Genomic DNA, 11,265 nt, shown 5'->3' on the forward strand with positions numbered 1-11,265 from the left:
AGCTCAACATTGTAGAGCGTTTACTACATCATGGTCATATACAAGTATTAGATGGTATCATATGTAACTACAACTTTTCTCTTCAGCATGTCTTTTATTTTGCGGGTATCATGTCTTTTATTTGGCAGGTAGCATTTATGTTGAAGACGATTCTTTAATCCTTTCTGAGGTGAAATACAAGCATGTAGCCTACCTTCCTTAATTATTGTATGATGGAGTTTTTGTTGATACAAAGCAATATTCATGTGAGGCCTCACTAATGTAAACTAAAGAAAAACTATTTAGTAGGCATATTTCATTTCTTAATGGGCGAGTATTTTACAAGTCACGATGCTTAGTTTATGTCTGACCATACTGTGAACACATAATAGCATTGAGTAGCGGGGTGAGGTGGTGGGCGCAATCACAGGCGCATGGCAGAGAGAGGCAGCGATGGGATTGGATGTGATGGCTGATAATGCTGATGCAGTTGCTGTCCATTTTGAGATGAAGAAGCGTTGTTAATGTCATTTTATAAAATATAGAAAATTTGGATATATCAGTTAAAATAAAAAATAGGGTGATGTTGAGTACAAAAAAATTTAGCGGGGAATCTTTATGGAGTCCTCTATTTTTCTTGTATCCCCCAACTCTACCCATGCAACACGCTGGACATCCATGTCTATCCCCTCTGGCGGCTACAAGGAGTAAGAGAGTGAGATGAAGGGTGAGCGGAGGAAGGGAGAGATGGAGATATATAGAGAGAGGAAGAGTGGAGAGAGGGGAGGTTTACATGACATTGTTGTTGAGTTACTCAAATATATATATGCATTATAGCCCGTAGCAACGTACGGGCGTTCTACTAGTAATAATAAAGCACGGGTTGAGTCTTTCGGATTCACCATTGCGGCGTTTTTACACAAAGACCCATGTGATTTTTTATCATCGAACCCGCAGTCCCTTGTCAAGTGAATAGAAAAACGCTTTATTTTTGCAGAAAACACCCTGTCGGTTGGACTATTCAACCCGTGGTCCAAGCTGATTTGTAAAGAAAAAAACGCGACCACAGGAGGAGCACGGGCTCGCCTCCTCTGCCTCTCGCGAAGTCCCACGAAGTCATCGCCGCCGCCGCCGCCGCCACCACCACCTACGCCGGCCACTTCCGGCTACCTCCGGCGCTGCGCAGCGCGCGCCCGAGCTCCCCACGGTCCGCGCCTCCCTCCCCTCCGGCCAGATTCTCCGCTCCCGTCCTCTACCGCTTGCTCACAACGGGAGCCCCCGATGCGACCTCCCCTGCTGCGTCACCGCTCCCCAATGGCCGCGCCGCCCAAGGATTCTCGCCAGGGCCTCGCGCAGCCGCACCCTTCCCCTTCACGCGCCCACCATGCCATCGTTTCTATGGGTGCTCAAATCCATGGCTCTGGCGGCAAGCCGTAGGCCGGATGAGCCGGCAGCGTACAGAGAAGGGGATGGAGGTGGAGGTGGAGGTGGAGGTGGCGGCGGCGGCGGCGGTGCAGGTGGATGGGGACAAATTCGACTACAACATAGAGGATTGTCGCCGCAGGTTCCAGGCCGTCTACCCTGGTGAATCGTTCAAGCACGACGCCTAGGGTTCCCCATCGCTATCCTTTGGTTCGCCTCTGGTGTCTGCCACGACGTTCCAATCGCCAGAGTCAGAGCTCCACTATCGTCCAGTCCTCGACTTTGGGCCGTCTCTCATCAATTCTAGCCATTAGAGCACTGCACCAACAAAGGGAACCCAGGAGCAGCTCCTCGCGAAAATCCTCCATCGCATCGAATTTTTGAGTTCTTCCAGAACTTCGGCGAGATTGCTTCTGCACTGTTCGTCACAGGATAGTGAGTTCCTTCTCGCCGAAACATCTCGGTATATTATGTTTGGCATCAATTTTTTAGCCCCCTTCCAATTGTTGTCAAAAGCAGGCCTGACATTGTCAAAATGGCTTTTGAGAGATTTTTTTTAGAAACAAACTTCTGCGAGGCACAACCATAATCTGCGTGTTAGAAATAAGCTTTGTTCATGTATGTTATTATGCCCAATTTAAAACTGAGTATGATCAGAATGGTTTCATTATGGTTATTGTGACTTGTGACTGAAGGACTATGCCATTGTTGCCCCGTAAAAATTTGTGCAGGTCGATACTTCCTTTTTCCAATGTATTGCACGGTCGAGGTCTCTACCAAGGATACCCTCCCTAGGGTGTTCCGCAACTTCGTGGACTGCGTCTGCTCGCCCAACGCCAGTGGAGATCCGCTGCTGCAACACCTCAAGGAAGCGTCCTGCAACACGGCGCAACGGCCGCAGGATTGTCCTTCAGGAACTCGGCACCTGGACCTAGGCAGGGCAACGTCGTCTGTGCTATCCTTGTCATCCTGGTAAGTCATACTTTCCTTTTCCGATCCGTCCGTTTGGAAACGGAAAAGCTTTATTACTTTGTTCGTTCATCTATCTGGAGGTCCTAGAAATTGAGGCATGTTGGATGCAGTATTAGCGGCTGGATTAACGGTGCTCAGTACCACCAATGTTTTTCTTGAAAATGTGTTTTACATGATTCTGTACAGTTAAATGATGTGTTTGCTTGTTACATAGTTGTTTTTAGCTACCTTTCTGGGTGTGATCTAAGCATAAGATTTCCCTCAAATTCAGGGGCGATCGGCAATATCAATGGATGATACTTTGCATCTAGGTAATTTGGACCTAGAAGGACCAATTAGTATGCAGATGATGCCTTCTTAATGTACAAGCCGACAAATACTCGAACGACATGCTATGCTGTTCATTAATCTGTTTTTGCAAGTAAACTGGAACTGGTTCTTTATAGTTGCAGATTTTTTAGCTTGCAAGATTACTAGAAGTTGAAACAAATTATATGTATGTGATGGATCAGCGAAAGTATATCAATCAAAGTAATGTTCAACTCCATGGACCAGAGAAAGTATATCAACTGGCATTAACAAATTAATCAAAGATAGGCGACCCTTGTATTTGTACAAATCTTTTGTGAGGCACTACTATAATCTGTGTGTTAGAAATAAGCTTTGTTCATGGATATTATTATGTTCAATTTGAAACTGAGTATGATCAGAATGGTTTCATTATGGTTGTTGTGAGTTGACTGAAGGACGATGTCATTGATGTCGTCAAGACTTGTGCAGGTCCATGCTTCCTTTTTTCGAAGTCTGCGTGGTCGGGGTCTATGGCAAGGGCGCCCTCCCTGGGGTATTCCGCAACTTCAAGGACTGCATCTGCTCGCCCGACGCCAGTGGAGATCCGCTGCTGCAACGCGTCAAGGAAGCGTCCTGCACGGCGTAGCGGCCGCGGGGTCATCCTTCAGGAACTTAGCGTGCGACCTGCTCACCTAGACTTGGTGGGGCAGCGGCGTCTGTGCTATCCTCGTCATCCTGGCGAGCCATACTTTTCCCATCCATCTGTTTGGAAACGGAAAAGCTGTATTACTTCGTTCGTTCGTCTATCTGGAGGTCCTAGAAATTGAGGCATGTTGGATGCAGTATTGGCGGCTGGATTAATTGTGCTCAGCACCACCAATGTTTTTCTTGAAAACATGTTTGCATGCTTCTGTACAGTTAAATGATGTGCTTGCTTGTTACATAGTTGTTTTTAACTAACTTTCTGGGTGTTATCTAAGCGTAAGTTTTCTCTCAAATTCAGGGGCGATCGGCTATATCAACGGATGATTCTTTGAAGGTTGTTGCATCCAGGTAATTTTGACCTAGCAGGACCAATTAGTGTGGAGATGATGCTTGTTAGGTACAAGCTGACAAATAGTCGAACACCATGCTATGTTGTTCATTAATCTGTTTTTGCAAGTAAACTGGAGCTGGTTCTTTATAGTTGCAGATTTTGTAGCTTGCAAGATTACTAGAAGTTGAAACAAATTATCTGTATGTGATGGATCGGAGAAAGTTTATCAATCAAAACTGCATGGACTGGAGAAAGTATATTAATTGGCAAAACAAATTAATCAAAGATAGGTAACCCTTGTATTAGTTTCCGGATTGAAAATTCATCAGAGGTCTCTATTCAAGGCAAACATACACAAACCAAACCAGAGCAAGAGCACATGGAATTGTGTGGCAAGCCGTTCCTATCTTAGTAACATAGTGTTGTTTCCTTCCTGTACATATGTTTTTTCCGTTCTGCTCATTGGTTTTCTGTTGCTTTTCTCCTTAAACTTCCAAGCGTGTATTTTTTTGGATAATATATGTGTTAGAATTGTATACACATCCTTTAGTATTTGAACTACTTATATATTGCTAGATCTTCTATGATCTACGGTGAAGATGAGTACATCCCTTACATCTCAGTGTTTCACCCTTTCTATTTTACGAGGATATACCAAGGAAATGCTCTTATTGGTACAACCGTACAGGTTATTTACACTGTTTTTCTTAAACGAAATCAGTATAATTGGGTGTTGATTTATATCATCTTCTTTTCCTGAGATTGGTCATCCTTTGTTTTTTCTATGCCTTATTTATCTCCGTTAATTTAACATTTTATTATATTGATTTCATGTTGTTGTGTTGGTCTAGGTTCTTAACCTGATCAGAATGCTTATATTTGTTGATGACACTGAGACTATACTAAGTCTCCTGAGAGAGTTCGGATCATATAATACCGAAAAAGACATTGATTTTAGTAGTCATGCACAAGTAGATGAATCAGTAGAAATCTTATTTTTCTTTACCTTGTATGCACATCCCAATATCACTTGAAACTAGAAGAACGCCTGTGCGTTGCAATGGGGCCACATTAACTTTAAGAGTTCAATATTAATCATGTTAATAATACATTTAATATTCTCATACATATCAAGTGACACTGGCGACCTTTTTTGTCAATTTAGCAACGGGCTTAGTTGCAACGGGTTCTTTATACGTATCAGACAACTCGCTACTACTTAAACTACAACTATGGCTACCAATATTTTTTTTGTCAATTTAGCTCAGCAATAGTGCCTGGCTTAATAGACTGCTTTGCATTCATCCCTTCAGAAGACAGAGAGAACCAATTCAACATGTCAGAAGATTAACAGAAATTTCATTTGTATGGCATGAACATATAGCAGGAGCACCAACACATAGATCAGCAAAGAGCAGAGCACAGCATGCACACACTCGGGCCATCTATATCATACACACACAGCAACGCACACACGCATCACGCTGGCATACACATACAGAAAAGCAGGCACACACGCATCATGCGCATTGGCCGGTGCGACGCACGCAGAGCAAGTACGTACGCACGGAGAGCAAGCTAGCAAGCACGCACGCATCCAACCCCGCCGCTGCATGCGCTGGCAGAAGGTGAGGCAGCAAGGGAGACTGCACATTGAAGCTGTCCATGTAAGGCTGGAGGTGCTGGGCCGGCGACGGCGGTGTCGGGACGACGCTTGATTCGTTCCCGGTGGCGTGGAGCTTGGGGCGGCAACGCGGCGATAGCTAGTGCTCGGGGATGGGGGTTTGGGGCGGGGGCAGTCGACCCGATGGCTGGCGAAGTTAACGGGCTCGGGCGGCTGGAAATTCGGCGGGTGGCGGTGGCACAACGCGAGGATGGGACAGGCGTAAAACCCAGCGGGCGTTCAACTACAATACCCACGCCTTTTTTAGGGGAATTGCTTGTGAAAATAACGTGCGACGACGACTTAGCGAGCGGATCCCCTTAAAAAAGACATAGCGAGCAGATTCCTTTAAAACTGGTAGGAATGGATACGATTGATGACGTTGATAAATAGTGGTGAATGTTGGCCTAATTTACTATCATCATGCATGGAAACGAATCATCAAGAAAAAGAATACTTCCTATTACTACACTCATAGGAAGCTTCCTAATCTCTGCTACCAAACAGTTTCTGCCCAAACAAGGAAGGAAAGTTATGGATGTGATTCGGAAGGAAACAAACGTTATGAAGATTAATTAATTTAGATTTGATCTTTAGAGATTGATTGTGATTGATTCTTTTACATAAAGAAATTACTAAATAATTTGTGTCAGTATGGAAAGTTCTGATCCGTTTAGTTTTTTTCGTTGTGTGAGAGGGTGAAGTGAAAATAAACCGATGAAGTGGGGGAGGCGACGAAAAAAATCTACGACGGTTAACCTACGAAAAAAAACCAGACGGAAGTGGTGGGACGAAAAAAAACCTGGAAGCGAGACTACCAACTGCTTCATTAGAAATAAAGATTAATTTAGAGTTTTCCTCTTATATGAACAAGTAACTGCACATCTGGTTTTCTTATGCTGTAAAACACCATCGAAGCGACCACGATACTCGCTTGAAATAGGTCATCATAAATATTGTTAGGGTACGTCCAAATTTCAAAGTCAAAAGAAATATTCAGTGTAACCTTATTTCTGATGTTTCAAATAATTGGATTAAAAACTGTTGCATAATGGCACTAGAGCAGGTTATATTTATTTTTTCTCCCGGGCATTTCTACTAGTACCCAACTAAAACGCCCTCGTTCTCCGAGACTCCCGCAGTCTCCTGAGTCCTGATCCTCTTCCAAAAACAAACCCACCCTCGTTCTCCAAAACGGATCGAAGGTCCATCGTCGCCTGCTTCCGCTCCGATGGGTGCCAGGCGTCCGTTTGCTTCCACTCTGACGGGTGCCCCAGGCGTTCCTCTGCTTCCTCTGGGATGGCGGATCAGTCGGCATGCAACGTTCACAGTGGGGCGCCAAGGTATCCCTCTTTCTTCCCCTCCCTTTCACCCCTCTCACCTTCTCTGTCACACCCTTGATTGAATTATAAGTCAAAAAATTGCAGGGAATTATAAGTAATTGATTGTGTGTGTGTGCTACTTGTACATATTTTTATCATTGCAATTCGTTTTGTGCAGCAATAGATAAATTGTTCGATGAATCTTAGTTAGGGCATGACCCATCAACCATGATCGCTGGCAGTTAGAACTTGCCAAATATCTCTTGCTGCATACTAATTAGTACTGGTTGGGCTTTCACGGCAACTACATTGATTGTTAGAAGTTTTCTTACTGTGGTCAAATAGTCGATTGCCTCCAAATTCGTCTCTGATATTGTCTTGTGTCACCAATCTCCGAAGTAGAATGCTTGAATATGTCTTGTAAAAGGAATATTTGAAGTAAGCACCCTTAGCTTTTTAGAAGAAAAAAACTATTATTTCACGAGGCAACCATATATGTCATATGCTAGCAGGAATATGAACTTTAACATATTATAGTTCAGAAATGTGCAAGTAACCTTGTCCAGTCCAGTCAAAGCACATACTAACAAGTAGTGTCATAATGTGGAGACTTCGAATTTGTTATAGCTTGCTATCTAAAACACGTGGACCCTGAGGCTAACTTCTATATTGGATGGTCCAAATTGAGTTGCTGCATATACATCAACTATTACTCTAAGAGAAAATAACCCTTGCTGTTTCTTGCTCCTTGATTTATGATTACCATGGTTCAGTTCCTCTCTACAATTTTTGTATTATCCAGACAAGCATGGAAACATGATATTCGTATATAAGAGCAATGCTACAATAGTTCCAAGTTATTAGAAACATGACTGAAGTGTCTCTTAAAATCTGTAACAGCTAACTGTACTTATCTTTCTTTTGCTGAAAATTACAGGGTTGCACTTGTTTCTAATTCATTTTGTGGTCAGTCACCATGTGCATCCCTAAACCTGAGATTGTGGTTCAGTTTTAGCTTTTGCTACACACCTAAATAAAGCCAGAAAGTGAGCATGTCTATTTACAAATCAACAATGTAGTAGCTCTACACTTCCAAGAGCAAGTCTAATTCATTTTCAGAAGTGTATAGTTCAGAGTGTGCAGTCGGCAATCAAATATTTGCTAGCCAATCATTTATACTCTTCTCCGACCATGGTTAATATCATGTTACTAATCCCTTACCTTTCCCATCTCTTCTCCACTGCCCTGGGTCATCCAGAATTAGATGGACAAGTCATCTGTGAAGCAGCAGGTAGAAGGCTACCTGGCAGTGCCTCCAGGGATTCGCTGTACAATACATGTCACCACAGCTATGTCGATGAAGACTCAAAGTGATGCTTTCATTATATCACTTGCCAAGTTTACATCACTTCACTCTGCTGCGTATGTATAGCAGAAAATTATTGAAGTATTTAAGGTCCGTTCTTTGTATCTTGTATGAATAATCTCTTGTAGGTTAATTGGCTTGCAGCAAGGTTGAAACCCCACTCTGTAGTTTCTCTTCAGATCTTGCAGTAGCAAAGCAAGGTAACTACGAGGGAGCTAAACTTCAGTTTGTTGCATCTTACTTTGAGCATAATGACTTGCTTGCTTCTTGCACTTTATTACAAGATTTGTCGTCGTGCTAATCGCAGTTTGTTGCACCTTACTTTGACCATAATGGTAAGATCAATTTTTCCATTCGCACATGCAAATCTCTACAAATGTCTGTAGAAATTGATTACTGGGAACTAAACTGAAGCTTGCTATATTTTAAAGATCAACAATACGCACATGATCGGTATTTTTTAGTGAGAGTTGTATTTCAGTAACAAAAATTCTAGTTTTAGAGGAGGAACTAGGTCTCTAGAAAACCAGCACAAGTTATACTGCATAGTGAAATAAACAAGTTAGCCTAGTGTTTGTTTTCATTTTACATCCCATGTATTACTGTGCTAGCAAGAGTTGATTTCATGTTCTGAGGCCAGGACCTTCACACCTTAGTTAAGCCATGCCACAAAATTGCAAGTTTCAGGATTCCAATAAATTAGCTCCATGCTAGCAACTGTACTAGTTAAAGCATACAGTGCGATAAAATCTTTTCAAGTTAAAGCATATGAACTGAATATCCACACAACGATTATCTTTCAGATAAGGATTTTTTTTACCTGTATCTGTTGGCCATTTTGGTCTAATTATATCACTAATTATGATTTGTTAATTTACCTGAGCTTAGAGGTATAACACCGAGTCTCTTATTTCAAAGTTGTATATACATTACGTGTTGGTATTTCGCACACCAAGCAACATTCACTTAAATTTGAACAATTCAGTTTGGTTCTTGTAGGCCAACTAAATAATTACAATAACATTATACTTCATCCCTCTTACAACTATTAGTATTATCATTTCTTAGGGAATGTGATGCAAGACTGGAGAGTGGCAAAGTGGCAGATGACATCTATGTGGAGGGTGATGATGATCCATGTGGCAATGAGCAATATGATAACTAGGGCGATGACGGTGATGAACTCGACGTTCTCTTCAAGTAATGCAACAAAGAAAAGTTCTAAAGTTTGTGGAAAATTTAGCTTATGTAAAATCTTTGTACAAGTTACTACTTTGTTTTGTATTTGACAATTTTAAGATGGATCATAATGGTCAATGTAATTTGGATGCAACTAATTAGGCCTATGATACTTTCCGAGGTTATCCTAAATAAATATATATTATGGTCTTTTGTGATGTGTGCTTGTGTACTTATGAGATGTATTTGAAATGCAATATTCTGAAATGCTACTATTGTGAATCTCACTTCCCTATTGTGCAACACCCCTCGGTCAAAGCAATACACGAGGGATCACTTTATACCATACGTGAATAATAAATTGACAGTGTTCACCGGACTCTCAAATAAAAGAATCCCCAAAGGGGTGTATCCACGGTTGGCAAATATATTAGTTGAGGGTTTGGTTCTCCTCATGGTAATAACGAACACCGTCAGGTGAAATATACTCTCGACCATTATGAAAACCGACGGTGTGCAATTACTATCGAGGATGATATACCCGACGAGACCCTCGGCTATAAGCGTCGTCCAGTTATTGCGAGATTCCTGGAGACCAAAACATACTCGATGGCTCACTGTCAGCTTATTGCTGTGGGCGAAGGTATTAGCCGACTGTACCGGCAGCTATTAGTTTAATGACCGACGAAGCATAGCCGATGGAAGATGGCTGACATATACTCTCGACCATTATGAAAACCGACGGTGTGCAATTACTATCGAGGATGATATACCTGACGAGACCCTCGGCTATAAGCGTCGTCCAGTTATTGCGAGATTCCTGGAGACCAAAACATACTCGATGGCTCACCATCAGCTTATTGCTGTGGGCGAAGGTATTAGCCGACTATACCGGCAGCTATTAGTTTAATGGCCGACGAAGCATAGCCGATGGAAGATGGCTGACAGTGAACCGTCAATTATAAGGATATTCGATGGTGAACTAAAATATCCGACGGTAATTTAACCGTCGGTTAAAAGGGGATTTCCAGTACTATCACGATGAAGATCCTCCTCCACGGCAAGAGCGACATCAAGCGGAACAAGTGCTTGAAGACCTCCCCCACGCCAAGAGCGACATCAAGCGGAACGAGTGCTTGAAGACCCTCCCCCATGCCAAGAGCAACATCAAAACCGCCACTATGATGAAGAACTTCGCTACGGCAAACTCAAAACTCAAGTTCTCCGGAAGCAATGATCCCGAAGAATATCTCTCATGGGCATTGAAAGTCGACAAGACATTCCATCTTTACAACTACGGCGAGGAAAAGAAGACCGCCATGGCATCTCTCGAGTTTCAAGACTACGTCCTCATTTGGTGGGAACAAGTGATCGAGCGCCGCCAAGAGAGAGGCGAACCACCCATCACAACTTGGGCACAAATGAAGGATGTCATGCGAGCTCGCTTTGTGCCTACACACTACACCCGCGATCTCTTCAAGAAGTTACAACTTCTCAAGCAAGGCACGAAGACGATGGAAGAATACTATCAAGAGATGGAATTGCCATGGTAAGAGCCAATGTCAAAGAAGATAATGAGCAAACTATGATGCGCTTCTTGAACGGCCTCAATCACCCAATAAGGAAGATTGCCGATTTCCAACCCTACTCCAACCTTCTCGAGCTAGTTCATCAAGCGACCAAGGTGGAGCGACAAGTACAAGAAGATTTCAAATACGCCAAGTACTCTTCCAAGAACTACAACTCCTACACTCAAGTTCCCTCAACTATGACTTCGGCACCTCGTACCTCGACTAGAGCATCACCAAGTATCGGCAACAAGTCAAGTTCCAAGCAAGCGACACCTTCCTCGACACATCCTCCGGCAAGCAACTACAAGTCCAAGACTCCCTCATCATCGACACCACCGGATGACCCCGTCAAGACAAGTTCTCTCAAGTGCTTCACATGTGTGGGCATGAACACAAGTCCTTCCAATGCATCAACCGGCGAACAATGATTGCAAATGATGATGGCTCATACGACTCCATGAGTG

General features: G+C 43.0%; 1 protein-coding gene across 5 annotated transcripts; it reads left to right on the forward strand.

Annotated features, from left to right (window-relative positions):
* The first annotated feature begins 1,029 nt into the window (after positions 1 to 1,029).
* LOC125512980 (uncharacterized) lies at positions 1,030 to 9,448 on the forward strand. Of its 5 annotated transcripts, none has more exons than XM_087527799.1 (6): positions 1,030 to 1,836; positions 2,133 to 2,373; positions 3,154 to 6,706; positions 7,944 to 8,107; positions 8,180 to 8,251; positions 9,120 to 9,448. In XM_087527799.1, exons 2-3 carry the CDS (start codon positions 2,153 to 2,155, stop codon positions 3,308 to 3,310), a joined length of 378 nt encoding a protein of 125 aa, XP_087383925.1. In that variant the 5' UTR covers positions 1,030 to 1,836; positions 2,133 to 2,152; the 3' UTR covers positions 3,311 to 6,706; positions 7,944 to 8,107; positions 8,180 to 8,251; positions 9,120 to 9,448. The 5 variants fall into 5 exon arrangements, with proteins under 5 accessions (XP_087383925.1, XP_087383927.1, XP_087383924.1 ...); XM_087527801.1 differs by having other exon boundaries at positions 7,944 to 8,055; XM_087527798.1 differs by having other exon boundaries at positions 7,944 to 8,251.
* The last annotated feature ends 1,817 nt before the right edge of the window (positions 9,449 to 11,265 follow it).

Source organism: Triticum urartu, chromosome 6A (genome assembly GCF_056163025.1).
Source record: "Triticum urartu cultivar PI428250 chromosome 6A, HENAU_Tu73, whole genome shotgun sequence".
In the NCBI taxonomy this organism is placed as follows: Eukaryota; Viridiplantae; Streptophyta; class Magnoliopsida; order Poales; family Poaceae; genus Triticum; species Triticum urartu.

Coding starts and splice junctions, on each gene's coding strand:
- LOC125512980 (XM_087527798.1), top strand. CDS start 2,153: ATGTATTGCACGGTCGAGGTCTCTACCAAGGATACCCTCCCTAGGGTG. Junction 2,374..3,153: donor GTGCTATCCTTGTCATCCTG/GTAAGTCATACT, acceptor AGACTTGTGCAG/GTCCATGCTTCCTTTTTTCG.